The 26,996-nt window shown below is 47.8% G+C and overlaps 1 protein-coding gene across 2 annotated transcripts in view; it reads left to right on the forward strand.

Moving 5' to 3' along the window:
- Positions 1-26,996, forward strand: part of TRAPPC3 (trafficking protein particle complex subunit 3) — a 114,097-nt gene that overhangs the window by 63,199 nt on the left and 23,902 nt on the right. For both annotated transcript variants that reach the window (XM_086956492.1, XM_086956493.1), the window contains exon 4: positions 5,647-5,829. In XM_086956492.1, coding sequence (XP_086812618.1) covers positions 5,647-5,829 — 183 coding nt within the window. The remainder of the gene's footprint in view (positions 1-5,646; positions 5,830-26,996) is intronic.

A 26,996-nucleotide genomic window follows, 5' to 3' on the forward strand; every position in this document is an offset into this window, starting at 1 on the left:
GGGAAACCCATTTCAGACATACAAGGGGAACAGTGCTGTAAAGCCCCTAAGGAAATCTCTCTGAATAGCAAGCATAAACTCATCCATTTCAAATTTCTCCGTAGGCTGTATCATACTCCAACGCGCTCACACCGAATAGACCCTAGTCGCCCACACCACTGCCCCAAGTGCAAAGCCCCCTTCACTGATTTTGCCCACCTTTCATGGATATGTCCCATTCTTTTGGACTATAGGTCCCAGGTACACCGCATGCTCAGCAACATTCTAGGCATGCCCCTGGTCCCCACTACAGAAACTGCGTTATTGGGCTATGTTTCCAACTTCCCACGCGCTATTAGAAAGCTTGCTGCACTGGGGTTCTTGCTGGCGAAGAGAGAAGTCGCATTACTATGGTGTGATAGACGACCTCCGAGAGTGACATCATGGCTCAGGAGCATGGTCTTTTGCAATACTAACTGTGTGAAGTACTCTACACTAGTTCCCAGTGCGTCCCGACCTGTTGATATATGGGGGCCGTACCGGTCATATATTGCCAAGATTACTGCTGACCGTCAGTTCCAACCAGACAATTATATAGTTCCTGAGGGGATTGGTTGATGTGCACTGCAATTTGCAAATGATTTGTATTAGATCTTTGCTCGATTGATTTCCTGATCATTGTTGATTCTTTTTTTGTGGAATTGAATGTCCGGTTATTACGTAAATGACATGTTATTATCAATGGTTTTGTACGCATTTCTATTTTGCCTTCTTATTGTCATTTTTTTGGGCATTGTAATTCACATATTTCACCGTCTGTATAACACATTGTTTTATAACAACCCGAATAATGTTTCCTCCTTCATTCTGTGACTTGTGTGCGCTTTGCATTCTTCCGCTGTTTATCTGATTTCATATATACCATGAGATGCAACATTGGTTTCTTTTTTTCCTTTTATTATTTCGAAAATGACAAATAAAGTTAAAAAAAAAAACTGTCACCAGTAGGTGAATAGCTTCTTGATCAGATGTGAACGTTGTTCGAGCTGAGACAAAGGCCTTAGGTTTTCTGAGGTTTTCTGCTCATGTGGCAGGATGACCACCTGGGCAGCACCCAGGAACCAAATTATCTTTAAAAAGGCCAGATAGATGTAGCAAACATTTGGGCCTGCCCCCTTACTTTGTCCCCCTCCCTAGCTTGCCAGACACCAAGTCCAATGGGCGAGGAGCTGCCCCCAGAATCTGTTTTGAATGACATCAGGGTAAGAGTAGTTAATTTCCCTGGCCCCAGCTCTATAATGGGCACAGAAGCTCTGCACAAAGGGAAGATAGGCTCTGCATTCTTGAAATTAGGTAGAAAGGGGCACTGTGGGATTGTTTGCTGTATGGCCATGTGGACTGATGCAAACGTGGGTAGGGAACCTTTTTACAATTGGTTAGGGAGGGGCCAGGTGTCACCCACAGGTTAGTTTCAATGTGGCCCCCCTAGGCACCCTCTTCTAAACACTACTAGATTTGTGGAAGACAGAAGAAGGACTGCACCTGCTGCTTAGATTTATGGGGAGAAACCTAAGGGCTGGACCTGTTCCCACTTGTACCCAGGGCAATGAAGAGAGCTCGAAGGGTCAATTGGCTGACCTCCTGTTAAGGTACAGGGACACAAAGGCTGCAAGAAGCCCACCTTCATTGAAGAGCTCAGCTGACCAATTTCAGCTGGAACTGCCCTGGACCCTTATGGTGGCTACTGTTGGAGTGAGTTCTGCCCCACACATGCTATATGGTGGCCTTAGATGAAGGGATTGCTCGCCACACTATCTAGTGGTGGGACCCCTTTAAGTGAGATGGGAGCCGCGCAAATACCGTTACCTTGGATATTCGTTTTTACCACAATGCTCGGGGCTTGATAGACGGTAATCTCACTAGTGCTTTTGCATTCCTGAGACCGCCATTGCATTCTGGAGCACACTCCCACTTATAATGCAGGGTCGTCTCTTATTATCCTGCTTGGTGATCCTTCCCTGACTCCTCTATTATTTTCATAACCTACCGGTCCACATACAGACTTTCACCTTCCACACTTTGCAAGGTATGCTAGGAACCTGGAACTAAGGGAATTGACACGTTGCCCTGCCAAAGCTCCAGCGAACGGTTGACAAAGTGGGTCTACGAGCTCTTAACTTCGAGCATTATTTTTTGGCAGCACAACTGCAATGGCTATCCCAGTGGTATTTGGTAAAGCTGGGTCTCACTCCACTGGATCGTGTCGACTGAGTGATCCACGAGTTGTTACTACCAATGGGTAAAATCCTCCCACAATCCAATAACTTTCTGACCATGGCGTATACCAGCTATACTAGAAGCCTCTGACTATCCCCGACCCTGATGCAGTAGCACGTGCATGCCAGAGATCCGTATTAGCTCCTTGCTCCCTTTGAGGGAGCTCCTTGAGAGTGAGGGAATAGAGATCTGGGAGTCAGAGGGGGTAGGTACCCTGGGCGCCCTGTTCCAAAATGCTGCCCAAGTGCCATTCGAGCAGCTCTGCGTGGATCAGGACCTACCCTTGGGCCATTTCATAGTAGCTCATCTAGCTCTGCTCGCTAAGCTGCAGCAGAATTGGCATTCAGCCCTTGTACGTGCGATTCACATGATTGGCAGCGCCTCATCAAGTGGTTCATGCGCGTGCAATGGCTTCTACACCACAAGACCTGTTGCATTCCACCAGGCAACACTGGGAGCAGGACACTGGTCATGCTGTGACACAGAAAGAGTAGGGCAGGGCCCTTGAATATCCGCATAAAGTTTCTCGCAATTCGAAATTCCAGTAAATTTCGCACAACATCTTACATGTAGTGTATCACACACCTGTGAGCTTGCATACAATATATAGCAGTGTATCAACGTCCCCTAGATGCGGCTCCCAAGTTGCGGACATGGCGCTCATGTCTGGACTATTGTAATGCACTTTGTCAACTTGCAGCAGAAACTTCTAAGTAGGACGCAAGTCTTGTAAAATCTCTTTGTATCGCCTTTAATGCTCTTAATGGCATTGGCACTGACTACCTGCAACATCCTTCCAGAACCCTGCGTTTCTCATCAGCATGCAATGTCATGGTCCCCAAAATCAAAAAAGTTAATTTGGGTGGCAGAAGTTTTATCTACTGATGAGCAAAATGATGGAACTCCATGGCTTTCTCTCTTTGGGCCTGTACAAGCCTTCATGCTTTCAGAAAAGATCTGAAAACCGATTTTTTTAATAAGTGATCTCTTTATGGGACTGGTTTCTCTGCTTGGCACTGTCTTTTTTTAATTTTTCTCCTCTACAGCAGGCAGCGCTTAGACGCTCTCTGGCAGTAGTTGCACTTTATAAATAATTATTTCATTTAATTTCATAAGCGCAATTGCTTTGAAAGGTGGTCACGGATGCCCTGACAACCGTCACGGGGAGGGAGGAATGTTTGTTGATTATGTAAAGCTAAACCAATGTCTCCTGTCGTAACAAATTCCATAGTATATCGACCTGCTGGGAACATGTACGCTGCTGTCGATTCCATTCTCATACTGTAACGGTTGCAATACCGACTATGCTACCTTAAAAATCAATAAAAATTGGTGGAAAAAAAGTTCTGCCACACTCGTGCGGTTTCTGAGGACCTGGCACCTGATTGCTGGTGTGAAGGCGTACTCCTCCTCCTTAACCCTAAAACTTGGGACTTTCTACAAGCTTTTTGCCTAGAGAAGCAATGTGGGGCCGGGGCCAACCTTGCAGCTGATCTGCTGAGTGTGCATTGCTAGTGGCCCTGACTTTGGTGTTGCTTCTGCTACCTTCTCTATTTGACAACAGAATCCATCAGTGCCAAGACCGCTTCAGGTGCATCCCACAGGCAACCTCGGCGCAGCCGTCGAGGACCCAATCGACACCGAAGATCTTAGAGGGAGAAAAATGTAACTTTTCCTGTCTGAACTTTCCCTGCCGAAATCAACAGGTTTGTCTCTGATCTATCTAAAGACCGGATTCCGTCAATGCCAAAGCCCCTTCTCTCAGCACCACCCATTGTCTGCTTTCTCCACCAGTACGAACCTTGTCCTTGTGTCCGATCTAGGCTCTATCACAGTCGACCTGAAAGCTTACCATTGTGCTCAGCCTTGTGCAAGCAGTTGCCTACACTTGGGGCTTTGTGCATTCCGGCAATACTTTTATTTAAACGTTTAAAAATTCAAATTGATTTTTTATTATTTTGGTGTCATTTTGTTTACTAAAAAATCATTTTTATAAATTGGTGTGGGAGTTTTATTGTGTTGTGTTTTTGACTTTTTTACTGTTTTGGTACTTCTAAGTGCTTTTTTTTTTTAAACCTGCCTGCTCTGTTCCAAAGCTACCAGGTGTTGAGATTGAATTTAAATTACCCAGGCCTTTATTGGACCTAACAGGAATAGTGACTCTATTACATGTGGTAGACTACTATTGACCCCAACTAACAATTCACTTTCTCACACCAAACAAGCAAATTTAGAAATTATGATTGGTTGCTCATAGCTTACAGTCCTCGCAGAAAAGGACAAATTCTTTCGAAATAGAGTGTAGCTCACTGGGTTCATGCTGCCATTGTATACTGTCATAATACAGCTGACTATCCTTTGCGAGGAAGGGTTGCAAAACATTTGACAAGAAGTGTGTATTCATCAATGACTTTGTTAACTGGGGAATCGAAAGCGGACATCTGCCAGGCAGTAACCTGGAAGACCGGGCACACATTTAGTCAGCACTACTGCTTGGATTCCACAATGCAGAGGGATGCTGAAGTTGGTCAAGCGGTGCTACATCTTATTTTTCTGTAAAGGTGAGCCTTACCCACCATCCGCAAATATTAGACTGTTTGTTATTTTGATTCAAGCATGTGAATCTATGAAAGATCCAATTCTGGAAAAAGTTACCTGCAACTGTTGTTCTTTTATGGATACACATGCGACCCCCTACTCCCAGATAGAGGCTCACCTACTTGTATGAGTCCTTCAGACGAGTGCTAAATGAAATCTGAAGAATGGTGGCCTCTTAGGGTGTGGTCTTCTGCCTGATTGTCTCTGATTGGTTAAAGTTTAATTTTATATTAAGTGATGGGAGTAGGCTACTAACCATCATATTACAGCGTAAAGGCTATGTTTTGTGTAGAAATTCTGTTCTGCGGTTACCGTGGAACACCCAGCACGACCACAGCGATGGTTCAAGCATGTGAATGTATAAAAGATACAAATTCTGGAGAACAACCATTAAAAGTAAGTCTCATTATTCTTCCTAACCTTGCTAGACAACAGTGCAGCCTGTGTAAAAGTTGTAAATCGGTGGAACTGGAAAAAAAGCAAAGGATATTTGAATCTGAACAAATGTTGTAGCTGTTGCTGATCATGGTTGTCACAGTCCTCTTTTTGATGTGAGTTACACCACGATTTAAACACTCTTTTTGACATTTTGGCACTCATAAGTATAACCTAGTAAGATTATGATGATTTATTGTTTCTCTGTTTTGCTGTGTGAGGTTTCCTACCTGAAACCAAGATTAACTAGTCACTGGCATAGTCCAGCCCTTTGCTTTTCCTAAGGCTGTTAATGCAAAACTTGGGTCTCCTTCACATGTTGGTAACTACATCGTTATCTTTTCCTTGAATCTATAGGTAGCCTTCAAAATGTACTTAGGAGTTACTCCCACCATCACAAACTGGAGCCCAGCAGGGGATGAATTCTCCATGATCCTAGAAAATAATCCCCTTGTAGACTTTGTGGAGCTACCAGATAACCATTCGGCACTTATTTACTCCAACCTTCTTTGTGGGGTGCTTCGGGGAGCATTGGAAATGGTGAGTTTGAAGATGTCTTTGCAAAATAGTGCTCTTTATAATTCTTTCTTTTTTGCATTTTTTTTGCATTTTTCAGATGAGGGATTTCATTCAATTAAATAAAAATTATAATATCTTAGTACATAAACTCTCTTACTCTCCCTTCCCTGTGTGTGTGTATATATATATATATATAATGATGATAAAATAACCTTGTCATACATTATATAGGACCTTCATCCTCATTCTTTTCAAGGTCACTGAACTCCCCAGCGACGAGCAAATTCCTTATAATGAATGACAAGGGTAAGTTTTCATTATATAGATATACAATGATAAATTACCCTCCTCGTACATTGTAAGGATATTGCTCGACATTAAGGAGTTCCGTGACCTTGGAAATGAAGGAGTCTGATGGTAGAGTTCCCTATAATACATAATCACACCATCACCACACACTACTTAAATACTTGGTGTTTTGCTATTTCATGTGAAAGCAATAGTGTGGATGCAGACATAAAGAGTAAAAGCAGCATCTACAGCATGAAGCTAAACACACGAAAAAGCACTTAGTAATTTGTTGCAAAAAGATATTAGAATTTGTTTAATGTAAGTCAGTTTGAAAAATTTTCTAGCTCCGAATGTGTATAAACATTCAGAAAGTCTATCCTTCCTGTAATGACCTTTAGCATGCAAAACATAAACATATTTGCATAAATGTTTCCTTTTTGCTGATCAGTCGTCATTCTAGAAAAATTGATTCATTATTTTCATTAATTAAACCCTTGCTACAACTGTGAAAACGTATTACGGCTAAGCAGCTTTGTCATTTTGTTATTACTGGTGAATAGAGACCTCAACTCAACTGTAATAAAGGAATAGGAGGCAGGCTTTTATGAGGGATTGCAGTCTCCTACGTATTAAAGTCAGTTAACTTTTAACACTTCCACATATTTGCTCTTCCATATATATTGTAATTGCATTTATATAGCGCTTACTACCCTTGACGAGGCGTTGAAGCGCTTTTTTATCACCCATCGAGGATTTGTGTAGAATTAGTATAGTGAAACATGCAAGTACATTTTAAGTGGTGGATAGGTTAGTCGGTTAATTGGATTTGGAATGATAGCAGAAGGATAGAGGAGGACAAAGGTTTGTATTTATATAGCGCTTGTTGACGCTTGCTATTCAGGAAGCCTACAAAGGATTATAGATGTGTAATCCATTCCTTTGGCAAATATCCAAAAGTCATTCAAGGACTAGCTCTATCATAATGATGTACATTTTTGTTTTGCATGATATCATTAAAGAAATTCAACCTATCCCCAAGCTACATATGTTACCCCCTCCAAATTGGCCTTTTCAGAGAGCACCTTGTCCAATTATCTACACATGCATAGCGGCTGTCTTTTCACATTCACAAAATGTTGTGTAAAGACTGCTTTTTTGCACCCATTACCTTCTAACAGGATTTTGTTTATTAATGCTGGATACTGCATTAAATAAAGTGAATGTTTCAGACGTACAGATATTGTCACCCAATATGAGTTTAATTTGTTCCATCACAAATTTCCAAAAATGCTATTATTCTAGGAAAAGTCAGATTACACATGTTTATATTTCCTTTCACTATGTTTGCACATTCAGTTGACATCAGACTTTATTTTTTTAAGATTTTTATCTTTGTTGTTATCCAATGCAACCTGAAACAAGGTTCTGCTCTTTTGCAATCGAACTTGCATATCTTTCTCGGTCCTGTTTCTAAATATACTACTAACTCTGCAAAGCAATCTGCCTGACACATTTTAAGCAGGTGCAAAAGGGTTTCGCCTTAGTCCTGAATATAAGAATTAGATTGAACTCCACTTTGTCATCTGAAATATTCTACTTGAAAGTACCCATGCTTTGCTATCTCATACATTTTCCCAACACAGTATCAAAACGTCTTATAACCTTGTTAGTTGTCTGTGGTTTGTCCTCTTATAGTCCAATCCCTGTTAACACCCGGCTTGCTCTGTGACTCCATCTGGCCTGTTATGATTTCTGGATTTGGTCCGAATAGGAGACGGATGCCTTTTCCTCAGAATGCGAGCACTCTGGGGATTCAGGTGAAAGAATTCTTTTTAGTTAACATAAGACTCGGAATCTCCATATTCAATGTTCCTAGCCAGTTGCCCTTTATTACATCTGAAGACAGCAAAAATTATCTTTAAAATGTGTTGTCGAAATGGTAGAGAAATCTTTTACTGTCAAGTGACATGTAATCCATTTCGTGTGAAAGACTGCATTCAGATCCTTCCAGCATTACGTGAAAATCTTGAATCCATAATCAAGAAATCCATTATTATGAAGAAATTCCCCTCCCTCCCCCCAAAAAAACCAACCACAATATGGGAGGGAGTGCATGGAATGTGACCACAGGAGTGTAGGGTTGAAGATGACAGAAGAGTTTGGGGGATCCTTCCCAACCTCCAAATATGAGGAGTAGTGGTGATTAAACATAATAAAAATAATGTTGTTAATGTTTAATCTGATGTTCCTTTTCCATCTTGGGGTGAAATGCTACTTTGAATCAAAATATGTGTGGTTTAATTTACTCAGTGGTTCAACTGGGACAGGCCTCGAGTACGATTGTGTCCCCTGGTAGAGAATGTCATCCGATCACTACTATTAATGTTCAGTCAACTGCCTGGAATCAGACGACTGCCTAAGACAATCTAGTCCTGACTTGTGAACTAATCATATATAGAACCAAATGGATGTGACCATTTTATACTTCATCTCAAATTCTTAGCTTCCATTTCCAGCCCCCTGGGCCACTCCTTGAAGCTTAACCTTTTTGGTGTTTGTGCATATTTGCTCTCAACATGTCCTGCAAAAATGTAGCAAAGTCATAGAAATTTGGACAGTGTTTCACTCCACTCCAAATAAAGTGTTAACCCATAATTGCCCTTTATTACATCTGAAGACAGCAAAAATTATCTTTAAAATGTGTTGTCGAAATGGTAGAGAAATCTTTTACTGTCCGCGGGCGTGTACCAGCGCTGCCGGTGACTCTATTTTAATTAGCATTCCAGCTGACTACGAGCTGGCTGTCTATTTTAAACGCGCACTTTGTTTTCTTGCTGCATTGCGCCCGCATCTAACCTGCACAATTCGACCAGCTGCTTACCTCGCTTCACTGCTCTTGACCCCGGTCCGCCCCGGCAGAGTGCCGTTTGCGCGGAGGGTCCCTGCACGAGCGTCACTTCCGCCTTTGCACCACTTCCGCCCTGCCTCTCCACCGTGCAGGTGAGCGGTCTAGTGGTTGCTGAGGTTATCCCTATATCTGGCTCAGCTTCAGGCCTCGCAGGTTGACAATCGTGGCTACTGGCCGCGGGCGTGTACCAGCGCTGCCGGTGACTCTATTTTAATTAGCATTCCAGCTGACTACGAGCTGGCTGTCTATTTTAAACGCGCACTTTGTTTTCTTGCTGCATTGCGCCCGCATCTAACCTGCACAATTCGACCAGCTGCTTACCTCGCTTCACTGCTCTTGACCCCGGTCCGCCCCGGCAGAGTGCCGTTTGCGCGGAGGGTCCCTGCACGAGCGTCACTTCCGCCTTTGCACCACTTCCGCCCTGCCTCTCCACCGTGCAGGTGAGCGGTCTAGTGGTTGCTGAGGTTATCCCTATATCTGGCTCAGCTTCAGGCCTCGCAGGTTGACAATCGTGGCTACTGGCCGCGGGCGTGTACCAGCGCTGCCGGTGACTCTATTTTAATTAGCATTCCAGCTGACTACGAGCTGGCTGTCTATTTTAAACGCGCACTTTGTTTTCTTGCTGCATTGCGCCCGCATCTAACCTGCACAATTCGACCAGCTGCTTACCTCGCTTCACTGCTCTTGACCCCGGTCCGCCCCGGCAGAGTGCCGTTTGCGCGGAGGGTCCCTGCACGAGCGTCACTTCCGCCTTTGCACCACTTCCGCCCTGCCTCTCCACCGTGCAGGTGAGCGGTCTAGTGGTTGCTGAGGTTATCCCTATATCTGGCTCAGCTTCAGGCCTCGCAGGTTGACAATCGTGGCTACTGGCCGCGGGCGTGTACCAGCGCTGCCGGTGACTCTATTTTAATTAGCATTCCAGCTGACTACGAGCTGGCTGTCTATTTTAAACGCGCACTTTGTTTTCTTGCTGCATTGCGCCCGCATCTAACCTGCACAATTCGACCAGCTGCTTACCTCGCTTCACTGCTCTTGACCCCGGTCCGCCCCGGCAGAGTGCCGTTTGCGCGGAGGGTCCCTGCACGAGCGTCACTTCCGCCTTTGCACCACTTCCGCCCTGCCTCTCCACCGTGCAGGTGAGCGGTCTAGTGGTTGCTGAGGTTATCCCTATATCTGGCTCAGCTTCAGGCCTCGCAGGTTGACAATCGTGGCTACTGGCCGCGGGCGTGTACCAGCGCTGCCGGTGACTCTATTTTAATTAGCATTCCAGCTGACTACGAGCTGGCTGTCTATTTTAAACGCGCACTTTGTTTTCTTGCTGCATTGCGCCCGCATCTAACCTGCACAATTCGACCAGCTGCTTACCTCGCTTCACTGCTCTTGACCCCGGTCCGCCCCGGCAGAGTGCCGTTTGCGCGGAGGGTCCCTGCACGAGCGTCACTTCCGCCTTTGCACCACTTCCGCCCTGCCTCTCCACCGTGCAGGTGAGCGGTCTAGTGGTTAACGTCGACCAGTATAAATGGCAACCTGGAGGAAGCGCAGCGGACGAGCGCAGCGGGAGCGCCGACTTCGCGCCGAAGTCGCGCATAAGTCAAGCCCGTCTGCGCCCGTCCGCGGCCGACCGGGGCTAGGGGCCATGCATGCTGCTCAACGTATCACTTATACTTCATCTGCTCTCCGCTCCTGTTATACTCGTGCTCTTCCATCCCCTCACACGATTGCCATCGCTCAGACATATGGTATTTTCTCTCCGCTCCCTCCTAGCACCCCTCCGGCTGTTCCCTCCACTACTTTTCCTCCCAACTCTATCTCTACCACACTTCCCAAGCCTAGCTTTTCCGGTACGCGCTTTATCTCTGTCGTGTACCTGAACACCCGCTCTCTCCCCAAACATCAGCTTGAGGTCTTTCAACTTCTTGAGACGGGCAACATTGACATCTTGCTCCTCGCTGAAACCTGGCTACATGCGGACTCTTACCCTGACATTTTGGCCGCAATACCCCCGGGCTACTATGTCCTCCATTCCAACAGGACCTCTGGCAGACCGGGTGGGGGAGTTGCTGCCATTATTCGTTCCAATTTGCAATTCACTTCCTCTATAATCACTCCTATATTGAACTCCGACATTCTTATGTTGAAGTTTTCTTCTCCCAAACACTCCTTTATTTGTGTCTTAGTGTATCGCCCGCCTGTCAACATGCCTTCTTTCCCATCCCTGTTCAGTGATCTCATCTCGCAACTTACCATTAACTCTTCTAGGATCCTGATTATTGGTGACTTTAATTACTGGCCATCCGACCCTTCTGAATCCTCTGTGTCACTTGACTTCTCTGGCTTTCTATCCGGCCTTAATCTTTCCCAACATATTTCTGTTCCGACTCACAACAAGGGCCACACCCTGGATCAGGTGTGGACCACCAACTTGGATATTTCTTCTCCCATGGTATACCCCTGTACCTGGTCCGATCACTTTTTTATTTCCTTTACCCTACAAATCATTGCACCCACCCGCCCCCCTCCATCTCTTAATTTTTCCGCCCGTAATTGGAAGCACGCCGATATCCCTCTGTTCCATTCGACCCTTGCTTCCACTCTGCCCCCTAGTCACTATGATCTGAACTCCCAAGCTGCCGCAATGGACCAATGGTTGTCTCATGCCAGTGACGCAGTCGCTCCTGTTAAATCCATCAAATCGAAGCGACCCCACGACGCTCAGCGCTGGTTCACTGATTCACTCAAGGCCAGCAAACTCCTTCTTCGCCAGGCTGAGCGCCGCTGGAGGCGTAATTACGATCCTTCACTCAAGTCTGTCTATACGGACTTACTTAAATCTTACAAAACATCTATTATCCTGGCTAAATCTGCTTATTTTTCTCAAAAAGTAATGAACTCTGCTTCCAAAACCAAAGAAATTTTCTCAATTGTCGCTGAACTTTCCCTACCTGACCGCGTCACACCCCAGCCCCAGCCATCACAAGCTTTGTGCGACTCCCTCAACTCTTTTTTTATTGATAAAATTATTACAATTAAAAACAATATTCCCCCTACCACAATGTCTCACACCAGTGCCCTTCCTCCTTCGAATCCTCACTCCCTGAATGTTTTTCCCCCGATTTCTTTAGACACCTTCCGCTCTCTTCTCTCGGCTGTGGGCTCAGGCTCTCCCAAGGATTGCTGTCCCCCCCACTTCCTCAGAGATGCCTTTATGGCATGCCCTGACCCCCCTTTGGACCTCCTTAACCGCTCTCTTTCCATAGGCTCTGTCCCTAATGCTTTCAAAAGCGCTGTGGTGGTACCTATCTTAAAGAAACCCGGTTCCGATCCCACGGTACTGGGCAATTACCGACCTATTTCCCTTCTCCCATATCTCGGGAAGGTCTTGGAAACCTATGTCACCCGCTGCCTCAGCTCTTTCATCGAGGAGACTCATTTCCTCGATGACCAGCAGGCAGGCTTCAGACCTTCCCACTCTACGGAGGCAGTGGTGACAGCGGTCATGGACACGCTGAGACAGGGGGCGGATAAGAACTTGGCCCAGGCCCTGGTACTACTTGATCTCTCGGCCGCTTTCGACACGGTCGACCATGACATTTTGGTCGACCGTGTCAGAAATGCTGGGATCTCGGGCCTGGCCCTGTCTTGGATTGTGTCCTTTCTCCAACTCCGGTCTCAATCTGTTCACCTATCCTCCTTTTCTGCTCCTTCCACTTCACTTTCCTGTGGTGTTCCCCAGGGTTCTGCATTATCCCCCCTTCTCTTCAATCTTTACATGCAGCCTCTTTTGGTCTCCCTCCGTCACTCTTCTGTTACCACTTTTAATTATGCAGATGATCTGCAACTTATCTTTCCTATTGATTCTTCTCCTCTCTCCCGCTCTAATTTCCAATCCACCATGCTTTCCATCTACGAATGGATGAACTTCAGTCAGCTGAAGCTCAATCCTAGTAAGACAGAGCTGGTCCTGATCGGTGGGCCCCCTCATCCTTGGACTCCCAACTTTTGGCCTCCTGCCCTCGGCCCTCCCCCTTGCCCAGTTGACTCCGTGAAGAGTTTAGGTGTGGTCATCTCCAGTGATCTCTCGATGCGACCGCACATTAATGCTGTCACCTCGGCCTGCTTCTTTCATCTCCGCAGGATCGGGAAGATCCGAAGGTACCTGTCTCCAGAGGCCCTTATACTTGTCATCTTGGCCCTGGTTACCTCACGTCTAGACTACGCCAACTGTCTATACGTGGGGATTCCAGCTTACCACCTTCAACGCCTTCAACTGGTGCAAAATCAGGCTGCTAGATTAATCTTCCAGCAACCAAAACATCAACCTGTCACTCCACTGTTAAAAACCTTGCACTGGCTTCCGGTTGCGCAACGATGCATCTTCAAGCTTGGTTGCACCGTCTTCAAATCTCTTTTCTTTTCTGCTCCTGCTTTTATTTCTTCCTGCCTCCATTCTTACACTCCTTCCCGACACCTCAGATCCTCTGCCCACAATCTGCTGGTTATTCCAAGGTTTCGTCGCAAGAAGCACGGTGGTGCTCGTTTCTCCTTCCTTGCCCCTTTCACTTGGAATTCCCTCCCTCTCCCTATCCGGCTCACTCCTGACTACCCCACTTTTCGCAAATCTTTAAAAACTTATCTGTTTCGCCTTGCCCACGGTTAGCTGTTCACACCCCCCGTGCTACACCCCTGTTGTCTTTGAGCGCCAAGAAACCAATTGGTGTATGAGCGCGGTATTAAAATTTTTGTAACATAACATAACATAACATAATAAAAATAATATTCAAGAACGGCCACAATACTAAGTTTTTTTTTAAGGTAGGTGGGGAGGTATTTCTTTATTGGCATTACTTTTCAAAATTGATACAATATCGCCCAAAACAGTGATACATAAATGTGATCGTGGCAACACAAGAAGAAGGTATCAAAACAGAAAATAGTGAAATAAAAAGGGAAAACAAAGTGAAAAAGAAAATGCATGCTCAAAACCAAACCACAGGATCTTGCAAGGATGTAGCCCACATGTAGGGGAGGTGGGTCACTGTGATACAAACTCGAGGATAATGGCATCATCAAATACCCATATTATAACAGTGAGTGTCTGTGAGAAGTTGGCCTGATATGTAGTGTTTCCAATTCTGGAACCACTGGGTATCAGTCCAAACAAACCCCAAAGATGTCAGGTTGTAAGTCAACCTTGTAGACAAGCTATCCTAGTGGTAGCATGGACTAAGCAGCCTTAAAGGCTTAACTTAAGAGGTCGTGTTAAGCGAGCTGTTTTACCACATACAATCCTGTAATCAAATGAAAGGACACCACACAAGTATATATTGTAAAAATATATGTATTTATTTCTAAATTACTCCCCAGTACTCTTTATGAGGAAAGGGGCACAAGCGTTAAATCAAAAGCACAGTAAAACATATAAAGTTGCACAATTATGGATGAGGGCGGGTGGCCACTCAGACCATATATTAAAAAAGTGGTATAAGGAACACTTATCGAACAATGGTTAGGCCTAGGGCCTAGAGATTCGCTGGGAGCAGTCAGGACTAGCAATGATGAAGTCGGGAGTAGCCCACAGGAGACGGGTGCAGCACGGAAAGTGCGGCGCGCACCAATGCAAAGTCAATGGTGCGTAAAAGTTGGATAAAGTGAATTAAATGATACTTCCGCTGAACCTAGAGGAACAAAACTTTAGACACAGACACTAGAGGTGTGTACCAGTGTAAGAACACCGGCGTTGCAAAGTTACCTCACCCACAGGCCGTGGGTGCACAGGGTCGAAGTGGCGTCGGGTTCTGTCACGCAGGTTCTTGGTGCTTGAAGCTGTTGCAGCTGCAGGCGCTGTGAAGCAGAAGTGTCCGGTGGATCCAAGGGTGGATCTGAAGTGGTGAAGACCTGAAAGCAGAGGGGACAATGTTCAAAGTCACTGACCAGTGACCACCGTGGAACCAGATTGGAACCAGGCAAAGTCGGGTGCAAACAGGTGATCAGGGGTTGCTTCTCTCTGCAGCTGCGTGGACACGAAGAGGTCAAAGACGTCCAGGAGTCGATCACAAGCTGTCCCTCGAAGGCTCTAGCTGATGGCGGTGTCGGCAACTCGATTGAAGCAAACAAGCCTTGGCTAATGCAAGCCACGGGGAAAGTGAAAAAGGCTTATTACTCGGACCAGCAAGGTCAGAGCGGGTACTCCTTTCTACAGGAGCGAGGGCAGGTCTGGAGCAACCAGACCCACAGTGTAAATCGTAGGATTCGTCGCCAAGATGGCCGCTGACCACGTGACAAGCGGCCGGGATGGCGAGTCGAGTGGCAAAAAGCAAAAGGGCCCCACGCAGATCGTGGAGATGCTGGAGGGCTGGTCTTTGGTGCAAATGCTGCTCGGTTGTGGGGCTTCTCAAACCCCAAAGCACAGAGTCGAGGGTGCCTCGGGTGCTGCGCAGTCAGCGTCTCGGGGGTCTTTCAAGATGGCCGCTCCCACGTCTCTCGGTGCCTCCACGGGTCCCTTCTTTGCAGGGACTGTGGATCGGGCTGGGAGAAGTCTGGGAAGCTGGGTCTTGTCAGGCTCTGCACTCGGACTCCGGCGGGAGGCGGCGGCAAAGCAGACGTCGAGGTGCTGGGTGATGCCTGTGTTCACAGGGTGGCCCCTCCTAGGCCACAAGGGAGATGCTCTTCAGTCTTCTGTCATCAGAATGTCGAAGTCCAGTCGTCTTCTTAGTTTAAAGTTGATTTCAGGATGATCCGAGTTGCATTGGCACTGCTCCCCCTCTTATTCCAATCTGAGGGGTGGATCTCCTGCTAGGTCCCTCCCCTATGGGTGGGACCAGGAAGGGGGGTGGTTACACCCCCTTTCCTTTGTCCAGGTCTCACTGGAGCTGGGGCTGGGCTGCCCCAGAACCGGTTTGACCGGATTATGCAAGGGGAAGCCTTGTGCTCCCCAGGCACTGTCTGGTTTCATTCAAACCTCCCTGCTACAATCCACTATCTCCTGTCTGGGGTGGTGTCACACCTCCCTGTGACAGGAAATCCTTTGTCCAGGCCTCCTCTGCTGAGTTTCGGTCAGCAGCAGGAGGTCAGACATGTGTCTGTGGCAGAAGCATCCATTTTGTGGATCTGAGGCTCTTTTTAAATCAACCGCGTTTCAGCAAAGTAACATGTCTTCTCCCTCTAGAAGGGTGGAATGCTACCCCCGTCGCCAGAACTGGCGAGGGGGTAGTATTCCAATTCGTATGACACCTTACACGACATGTTTTGATAAAGCCAAACCAAAGTTGACATATAACCGCGAGGATTATAATGCACTTAATAGTATATGGTTTGGCATTATCCCGGAACAGCTAAGGGAATTGGTCCCGACAGCTGCAGACAGGCTCAGCTCATGCTAGAGCACCATCTCACATTAAACCACGCACTCTGCCTTCAGGATTGTTAAGGCCTGCCATAGGAGTGGCTCACAGGTTTATATGTGTCCAGATAGGTTTAGATATAGGCATACTATATCTAAGCAAGGGGTGATTACACCACCTTGCCCCAGCTGAGTGATCAGCCAGTTGTGTCAATTTTAGATAGCCAGCCAGGGGTGGCAAAAGATATGCTGCAGCCCCTGGTAGGCCTTGGATGCACCTATGCCCTGGGCACCTATAGTGCTCTGTACAGGGGCTGATAAGGTGACCCAAGCCAATCTAGTTATGCACCTAGGGTACATGGAATCCATTTTACAGAGAGAGCAGATAGCCTGGGGCCCTGATTAGCAGGGAACCAGGCCAACTAAGTCGAAAACCAGCTAAACACAAGGCAAAAAATCTGGGGTAACCATAGTCAGGTAGCCACCTTCCTACAGTGTCAAATAAGCATTCAAGAGACATAAAAACAATCCAGGTAGTGGGGGTGGCTCTTGGGTCCCAAAAGTATCAGTTGCAATAGAACAAACAGGGATAAGCAAAGGAAAAGAAACCCATTTGGTGGTAGGGGGGGTGTGGGGGTAGCAATAAAGGACATATGTACGTGGCCACATATGGGCTAATGTTCAACAATACTGCTATCCTTGCTACAAAGTGGGAATCGGTCACAATCCAGCGCTTTACAAAACAAATAAAGCTGAGGATACAACAGGCACATTTCGTATCCTGTTTTTTCTTTCGTGCAAAATAGGCATCAGGCTAATACCGGGTTTTATGTTTGCTTACTGGTGTCCAAAAATTGCAGCAATATTTTAAGTTAGTGATGGAGCTGGCTGCCAGTCATTGTGGGAGGGGGGGGGGCAGAAGGGGGGGTTTCTTTTGTACTGGTTATCCATAAATACGTGTAAGTTACAGAGAGACCCTTCTGACCAAAGGGATGGGGTACTCTTCACAATTTTACAAACAAATTCCATTTGGAATGAACTAAAGGAACACATACAATGTATCTGTTACCTGAAGAAATAACACAAAAATAAAACTAAAAGATTCAATATGATTACACATCTACCACATCAAATCAAATTGTACAAAATATTTCTTTAAATAAAATCACAAAAAATTCCCTGAAGTAATTCAAAATGTACATTAACGCATTGCATCTTGCTCATAAAATCACTTCCCCAAATATTGCACCATTGCAAAAAACATAAAAATACAAACACATAAATACGAAAAAACTAAATTTCAGACTCCAACGTTAGTAATTGACAAGGACATATCATCTGAATCAGTGAAGAGATGGCATGGTTGAACTTTTATTTTTACAATACTGAGGCCATATACCCTTAGAGATTTTGTCATCTGAGTGGCGTCGATGCTTTTCAATGGATTTAATCAAAATACTCCAATCTTTATCAAGACAAACATATAAAGGGTTTTCTCTGTTTCTTATTTCCTCAATGTGATTATCCTTCTTTCGCTATGGATTTTAAATCCCCTATACTTCGTAGTTCTTAGCCTTGTCCAATAAATGGGAACATCTACTCCTTCCACGTGTTGCTCCTCGGTATGCAGCCTTCGTTCTGCTCAAAAAACCACTGTCGGGAGATTCCCATTGACCCCTGATAATCTTAGCTTTTTTCAAACCGTGAGGTTCTCTCATTTTAAAAACAAGTAGAACTACTGTTCTCCATCATCTGCATTGTCAATGCTGAAAAACCTACACTCCTGAAAATAAATAGACTGTTTCATGAAAGTACACCAGATTGTACTTTTTTGCTTAAAGGAACGTGAACAATGCATTCCATATCTGATAGAGACATCTAGTCTCAGATTCCTTATCTTAGAATCCTCCCCAGGTGCCAAACTGGATCCGGATATTGTCCCAGCAGTACCTCTGTGCGTCAGTAGAGGGCATTGAGCGACTCTGTAACGTTGTCGTCTCCCGAATGTGACATCAACGGGGTCCATATAAGCCCTTCCCCATAACACGCTGACGTCCGTTCCTTCTTCTCAACGCTACGAACACTGATCTGCACTGTAGTTCTTCTGACCATTTTCCAGCCTATTCAACTTTTTTTGTCGACTGAGCAGTGTACCTTTTTTTTACCCTTCTTCAATGTCCTCAGGGTTTATGCCTTGTGAGTCTTGTGGACGACAAATGTTCGCCACAGACCCTAACTCTGTTTGCATGTGGTGCCTGAGTGAGCAACATGACTCCAAAGAGTGCGACTCCTGTCGTCCGCTCCGACTGAAAGCACTTTGGTAACGTCACATGAAGCTCCTTGCGGCACTAATATCACAGGCATCAAAGTCTTATCGTCCTCTGTCCCCTATGCGGTCCATAGACCGACCGTGCAATATTTCTAGGAGCTGATCCAGCTGTGTCATTTTCTCTTGACGTCCCTAGGTAATTCTCAGTGGTTAAAATCACGGCACTGGCCCCCTTCGTCACCTACCTCTGGTCCTGCTCTTCTGTTGATTTGTTGGGCGTGAGTCTGCCCGTGTCTCCCAACCTGTCCTGGGGCTGGGTCACTCTTGGGCCCCACAGAGGGGCTTGAGGTCATGCCTTGACCCTGCTGGCAGGTTCTCGCCTGGCTTAAGGATAGCCTCTCGTGACTGACGCCTTAGCGATGCCGGTTCACGGCTCCCACCTTTTGGCTTCTGGTTTGCCGACTCCAATGTCAGGGAGTCACTTTCTTGGCTTTGACCAGCTTTGGTCATGACGTCGGATGTGGTGTCGATGGAGCTGAATGTGCCAGACTCCTTTTCTGTTTTTTCCTTCTGAGGACCATTGTTGTGGAAGTACTACAGACGGTATGTGTCGTCCCCCTCCCATTTCGAACATGATCCCACCCCCAATGCATTCTAGCTGGTTGCTTGTCTTGGATGACACTTGTGGTTTAGAACCATCCCCAGCTCTGTCTCCCCCTGGTTTGGCTATGGAGGCGAGTTCCGCTCTGGTGGACATGCTTAATCGAGCTTTGATCATCCTGAATTTCCAACTTCCTTCTGTGGAATTGTCAACAGACCCTTTAATTAGCATTCTACGTCCTGTCCAGTCTAAAGGTGAGCCTGTACTTCCCAATAGTGACTGTTTTTTCAATATCCTGTTGGGTGCTTCGACTAAACCATGATCAAGGCTCCCTGTGGATCATTCTGTTTCTCACAGCCATCGCCCATCCCCAGGGATTAATTTTTGTCTCCTTTAACATCCCTCTACTAGGGGCTTTGTGGCTCAGGTTGCTTTAGTCACCCAAAATATCGATTTTCACCCTCCTGTCCCTCCAGGACGAGAGGCCAGTAAATTTGACGCTTGTGGTAGACATGTTTTCTCTTCTTCTAGCTCTGCCCTGTGATCTCTGAACGCTTTTTGTGTCCTCGCCTGCATCTCCCATGCCTTGTGGGACTCGGTGGGACGCCTCTTGCCCTCCCTTCTGGAGGAAGCCTGGAATGCTCTAGATCCATTGGTTCAAGATGGGCAACAAGCTGCCATACTTAGTATCTGCTGTGGTATGTATACCATTGATTCTGTTTGCCGAGCTATGGCTTCTTTCATAGTTCTGTCAGCGTGCATGGTTGCGTACTTCTAGGTTTTCAGAGGCTGGGCAAACTACTTTGATTAAAAGGCCTTTTGATGGCACCTAACTTTTTGGTGTGCATGCCTGCTTAGCTTTACGCCAGGTCAAAGATAGTCATGGTGGTGCGGAATCTTAATTCTGTTGTACTGGGATTGTCGGGACAAATTATTTCCCCTTGTTTCAGCTCCTATCAGCCTTCATAGGGTGAAGTACTACTCTCCCTTCTAGTATTACACCTGGTGTGGTGTTCCTGCATGCTGCAAGTGCTTTTCTTCTAATATTCTGTCAGTGACTGTCCAGGGAAGACCTGATTTGTTTGCTTTGTTCACTCTAAGTTGGCAGGGTTTGCCCAGACGTGAGTCCCTTGCTCACTTTGCCACTGGATTCAAGCTAGTCTGGTTTATGAGGGGTGTTACCCCAAACACGGTCCCATGATTCTTGTTTCTGGTCCAGGGAAGACTTGGCTTTGCAGTTCGGTCTGAACTGTTCTCTTGAGTGACCGGGTCAAGACTTATTTGCATACGGCTGGGTCTGAACTGGGGTGGCGAAGTGAGCTAAAGAACGATGATGGATTCAACCCAGATCTGTGACTGGGGTGAATGTGTGAAAAGTTTCGGCATGCCGTCCATCATCTCTGTGTTAGACTTCGTTTCGAGCCCTCTGGAACATATCTTACTTTGCGGTCTCGTTGGGGCCTGTTCTTGCAGCTTCCTTTTGCCACTTAATTCTTTTGTACCATAGTACTTACTCTGGCGGGTATTCTGTCACTTTGTGCGGATGCACTATACCCTTGTTCCCTGCTTTTCGGGGAACTTATTTTGTATGTCGTAGGGGCATCATGTGAGGTATCTGTACACTTTGTATCCATTATAAGGATGTCAACTTCATTTTTTAGGTCTCGCCTGTCGATGCGCATGCGCATCGAGCTTGCGAGACTATGGGGGCTTATCCACTCTTTATCCAACTTCCAAGGAATCGTGGCGATTCCTTGCAGTGCACGTGAAATTTAAGCTCAATGCGCATGCGTAATGAGCTTCAAAGCGCGTGCACATGCCCCCAGCCGCCTGCTTTGCCTGCTCTCTCTGTCACAGCCTCCCCCAGCTCCGCCCCCTCACTTCTTGATAGCACGGCCGCTAGGCCGTGCCTCCCTTACTCTCCTCCCCCCTCCTCCTCCTACTCTCCTCTCCCCTCCTCCTCCTACTCTCCTCCCCTGCCTGCCGTGTCGCACCTCTCCCCGCTGCTAACAAAGACACATACCATTCACGAAAAATTGTATCCCGAAATCAAATTTCGAAAGTTTTTTTTTTATATAGTAACAGTATAAGAGTAATATTATGTATTTAGTGTTTAAAGGCAAAGTTATGTTGCATAAAAAACGTTTTGGAAATAAATGCCTGCCTGCAGCCGCCTGCCTTGCATGTTTTTCACCTCATGCGCATCCCTCCCACACCCCCGCTCCGCCCCCTCCCCTGCTTGCCGTGTCGCATTTCTTCTACAGCCTTCGACATCTGTTCCACAACCCACAAACGCCAGCACCTCCCCTCTCTCTTCCCGGACACAGCCAGGCTCGCAATTCCACTCCCCCTCACGACGCACCTCCGGATCCGCCCCCTCCCCACTCTCTCTACCACCACTTTAGCACTGTTTGTCTTCCGCGAAACTGTCTGCCACACGAAAGTCTTACCATTAACAAGACCTATTGGCCAGCAAAAATTATTTTCGTCTTGGACTCTAACTTGCACAAATCTCTTTTTTTGGGACAATGAAACATACTTATTTGTTAACAAACTTTTCTACAGCCTTCGACATCTCTTCCCCAACTCACAAACGCCAGCACCTCCCCCCTCTGTTCTCGGACACAGCCAGGCTCGCAATTCAACTCCCCCTCCCCAGACGCCAGCACCTCCCCTCTCTGTCCCTGCACACAGCCAGGCTCTCACCACACCAAAAAAAGACTTGAAACTGAAATCGTCGACAAAAAAATAAATCACAGACGCATTACAAGCTACATCGCCGTGTACATTTCCCAATCAGCAGGCCTACTATTCCCCCCCTCCCTCTACAGCGTGCTACGCAAAAAATAGCGATTGTATTTATAGCATTGCACCTAAAAAACATTTAATATTTTGACATTATAAACGAAAAAAAGACACAGACTCACTCCCATTCAGCGGGCTTACTATTTCCTCCCCTCCCTCTACAGCGTGCTATGCAAAAAATAGCGATGGTATCTATAGCATTGCACCTCAAAAAAAAAAATATTTTGACATGATTATAAACGAAATAAAAGACACAGACTCAGTCCCATTCAGCGGGCCTACTATTTCCCTCCACCGACACAGCGTGACATCACAGAGCCTCTAGCACACCCACGTGACTAAACAGTCCTCGCAACCTGCCCTAACCCCCAACAATACGTCGGACCTGCTCGGACCACTCTTCAATTCCATTTACATAAACACACAGGCACGCCACAGACTCCAAGGCTTTCGTCAACAAAACTACAGGATGCTAGAGTACTTTAAGTGCCGTCGTCAAGTTTGTAATCACTTGTGAAGTTCCTTTGGGGATGTGCTAATTTAGAACAGCAGGATGCGAGCCGGGTGTTAGCCCGAGAACAACAACAAACCCAAAAAAACAAAAATCCCACTCAAAGAAAATACAAACACTAGAAACGTGATTTTTTTTAACAAAACTCCTTTACTTTACATACCATGCCTACTATTTCACAGCCTCCCTCTACAGCGTGGTATGTAAAATTGGGGGATTGTACGTCGATGCTTGCACAAACTAAAGATTTCCTATGTTGCCTTCAGTGAAAGATTTCCGATGTTGCCTTTATTGGGATAACCACCATCTTTCTCATTGTACAACACGTACACACACACAAAGAACAACAATTACAGGATTTAAAAGTAGCCACACACACATTAAGGGACGCATCCGCAGCAAAGTTCTGTATTTACAACACGTACACACACAGCAACAACATTTCCTGCATTTAAAACTACCCACAGACCCATTCAAGGGCCGCATCCTCAGCAATGCTCACGATTTTCCTAATAAAAATAACGACACCACTTTAAGGGTGTCGTTATTTTAGCACCCTCACCCTCACTCACGCTCAACCCCTCACCCTCACTCACCCTCAACACCTCACCCACCCTCAGCCCCTCACCCTCAACACCTCACCCTCACTCACCCTCACCCTCACTCACCCTCAACACCTCACCCTCAATCACCCTCCCTCACTCACCCTCACCATCACTCACCCTCACTCACCCTCAACACCTCACCCTCACTCACCCTCAACACCTCAACCTCACTCACCCTCAACACCTCACCCTCACCTTGACTCAACCTCACCCACCCTCACTCACCCACCCTCACCCACCCTCACGCACCCTCACTCACCCTCAACCCCTCACCCTCACTCACCCTCACCCTCACTCACCCACAATCACCCACACTCACCCTCAAACACTCACCCTCACTCACCCTCACTCACCCTCAACACCTCACCCTCACTCACCCTCACTCACTCACAACACCTTACCCTCACTCACCCACGACACCTTACCCTCACCCTCACTCACCCTCACTCACTCACAACACCTTACCCTCACTCACCCACGACACCTTACCCTCACCTTCACTCACCCTCACCCTCACTCCCCCTCAAGACCTCACCCTCAACCCCTCACTCACACTCACTCTCACTCATCCTCACTCACCATCAACACCTCACCCTCACTCACCCTCAACACCTCACCCTCACTCACCCTCAACACCTCACCCTCATTCACCCTCAGCCCCTCACCCTCAACACCTCACCCTCACTCACCCTCCCTCACTCACCCTCACTCACCCTCCCTCACTCACCCTCACTCACCCTCAACACCTCACCCTCACTCACCCTCAACACCTCACCCTCACTCACCCTCACTCACCCTCAACACCTCACCCTCCCTAACCCTCACTCACCCTCACTCACCCTCAACCCCTCACCCTCAGTCACCCACACTCACCCTCACCCGCACTCACCCTCACCCTCACTCACCCTCACCCTCACTCACCCTCAACACCTCACCCTCACTCACTCTCAACCCCTCACCCTCACTCACCCACAACACCTTACCCTCACCCTCACTCACCCTCACTCACCCTCAACACCTCACCCTCACCTTCACTCACCCTCACCCTCACTCACCCTCACTCACCCTCAACCCCTCATCCTCATTCACCCTCACCCTCACTCACCCACACTCACCCTCATGACCTCAACCACACACCCTCACATGCCCCCACCCTCACACACCCCCACCCTCACGCACACCCGCCCTCACAAACTCTCACACATCCTCACACACCCACACACATTCTCAATAAGCCTCACACCCTCGCCCACCCTCACTCACCCTCACCCCGTCACCCTCACACCATCATCCCCTCACCCTCACTCACCCTCAACCTCACTCACCCTCAACACCTCACCCTCAACAACTCACTCACCCTCACTCACTAACGCTCACCCACCCTCACCCTCACTCACCCTCAACACCTCACCCTCATTCACCCTCAACCCTTCACCCTCACTCACCCTCAACACCTCACCCTCAACCCCTCACTCACCCTCACTCTCACTCATCCTCACTCACCCTCAACACCTCACCCTCACTCACCCTCAACACCGCACCCTCACTCACCCTCAGCCACTCACCCTCAACACCTCACCCACACTCACCCTCACCCTCACTCACCCTCAACACCTCACCCTCAATCACCCTCCCTCACTCACCCTCACCATCACTCACCCTCAACACCTCACCCTCAACACCTCACCCTCAACACCTCACCCTCACCCTCAACACCTCACCCTCACCTTCACTCAACCTCACCCTCACTCACCCTCACTCACCCTCAACCCCTCACCCTCACCCTCACTCACCCTCACCCTCACTCACCCACACTCACCCTCACTCACCCTCACTCACCCTCACTCACCCTCACTCACCCTCACTCACCCTCAACCCCTCACCCTCACCCTCACTCACCCACAATCACCCACACTCACCCTCAAACACTCACCCTCACCCTCACTCACCCTCACCCTCACTCACCCTCAACACCTCAACCTCACTCACCCTCACTCACCCTCAACACCTTACCCTCACTCACAACACCTTACCCTCACCCTCACTCACCCTCAACACCTCATCCTCAACCCCTCACTCACCCTCACTCACCCTCACTCTCACTCATCCTCACTCACCCTCAACACCTCACCCTCACTCAGCCTCAACACCTCACCCTCACTCACCCTCAACACCTCACCCTCACTCACCCTCAGCCCCTCACCCTCAACACCTCACCCTCACTCACCCTCAACACCTCACCCTCAATCACCCTCCCTCACTCACCCTCACCATCACTCACCCTCACTCACCCTCAACACCTCACCCTCACTCACCCTCAACACCTCACCCTCACCTTCACTCAACCTCACCCTCACTCACCCTCACTCACCCTCAACCCCTCACCCTCAGTCACCCACACTCACCCTCAAAACATCACCCGCAATCACCCTCACCCTCACTCTCACTCATCCTCACTCACCCTCAACACCTCACCCTCACTCAGCCTCAACACCTCACCCTCACTCACCCTCAGCCCCTCACCCTCAACACCTCACCCTCACTCACCCTCAGCCCCTCACCCTCAACACCTCACCCTCACTCACCCTCAACACCTCACCCTCAATCACCCTCCCTCACTCACCCTCACCATCACTCACCCTCACTCACCCTCAACACCTCACCCTCACTCAGCCTCAACACCTCACCCTCACTCACCCTCAACACCTCACCCTCACTCACCCTCAGCCCCTCACCCTCAACACCTCACCCTCACTCACCCTCAACACCTCACCCTCAATCACCCTCCCTCACTCACCCTCACCATCACTCACCCACACTCACCCTCACTCACCCTCACTCACCCTCACTCACCCTCAACCCCTCACCCTCCCTCACCCTCACCCTCACTCACCCACAATCACCCACACTCACCCTCAAACACTCACCCTCACCCTCACTCACCCTCACTCACCCTCACCCTCACTCACCCTCAACACCTCAACCTCACTCACCCTCACTCACCCTCAACACCTTACCCTCACTCACAACACCTTACCCTCACCCTCACTCACCCTCAACACCTCATCCTCAACCCCTCACTCACCCTCACTCACCCTCAACACCTCACCCTCACTCAGCCTCAACACCTCACCCTCACTCACCCTCAACACCTCACCCTCACTCACCCTCAGCCCCTCACCCTCAACACCTCACCCTCACTCACCCTCAACACCTCACCCTCAATCACCCTCCCTCACTCACCCTCACCATCACTCACCCTCACTCACCCTCAACACCTCACCCTCACTCACCCTCAACACCTCACCCTCACCTTCACTCAACCTCACCCTCACTCACCCTCACTCACCCTCAACCCCTCACCCTCAGTCACCCACACTCACCCTCAAAACATCACCCGCAATCACCCTCACCCTCACTCACCCTCACCCTCAGTCACACTCAACACCTCACCCTCACTCACCCTCAACACCTCACCCTCACTCACCCTCAACACCTCCCCCTCCACCCCTCCCCCTCAACGCCTCACCCTCACTCAGCCTCACTCCTACTCACTCACCCTCAACACCTCACCCTCACTCACCCTCAACCCATCACCCTCACTCACCCTCAACAACTCACCCTCAACCCCTCACCCTCACCCTCACTCACCCTCACAACACATATTATGTTACAATTGGTGTCACATTGGCAAAAGATAAAACTATTGGCATTGTAAATAACAAACATATTAATTCGCTATTTTCAAAACAAGCACATAAATAAAAAAGCTGTCCTTTACAATACCAATAGCTCAAACTTTCCTAATGCAAAACATATTGCAACACACATCCACAAGCGGCAGTCACCCACTCTGCTT

The sequence above is a fragment of the Lissotriton vulgaris genome, chromosome 2_1 (genome assembly GCF_964263255.1).
Source record: "Lissotriton vulgaris chromosome 2_1, aLisVul1.2, whole genome shotgun sequence".
NCBI lineage: Eukaryota > Metazoa > Chordata > Amphibia > Caudata > Salamandridae > Lissotriton > Lissotriton vulgaris.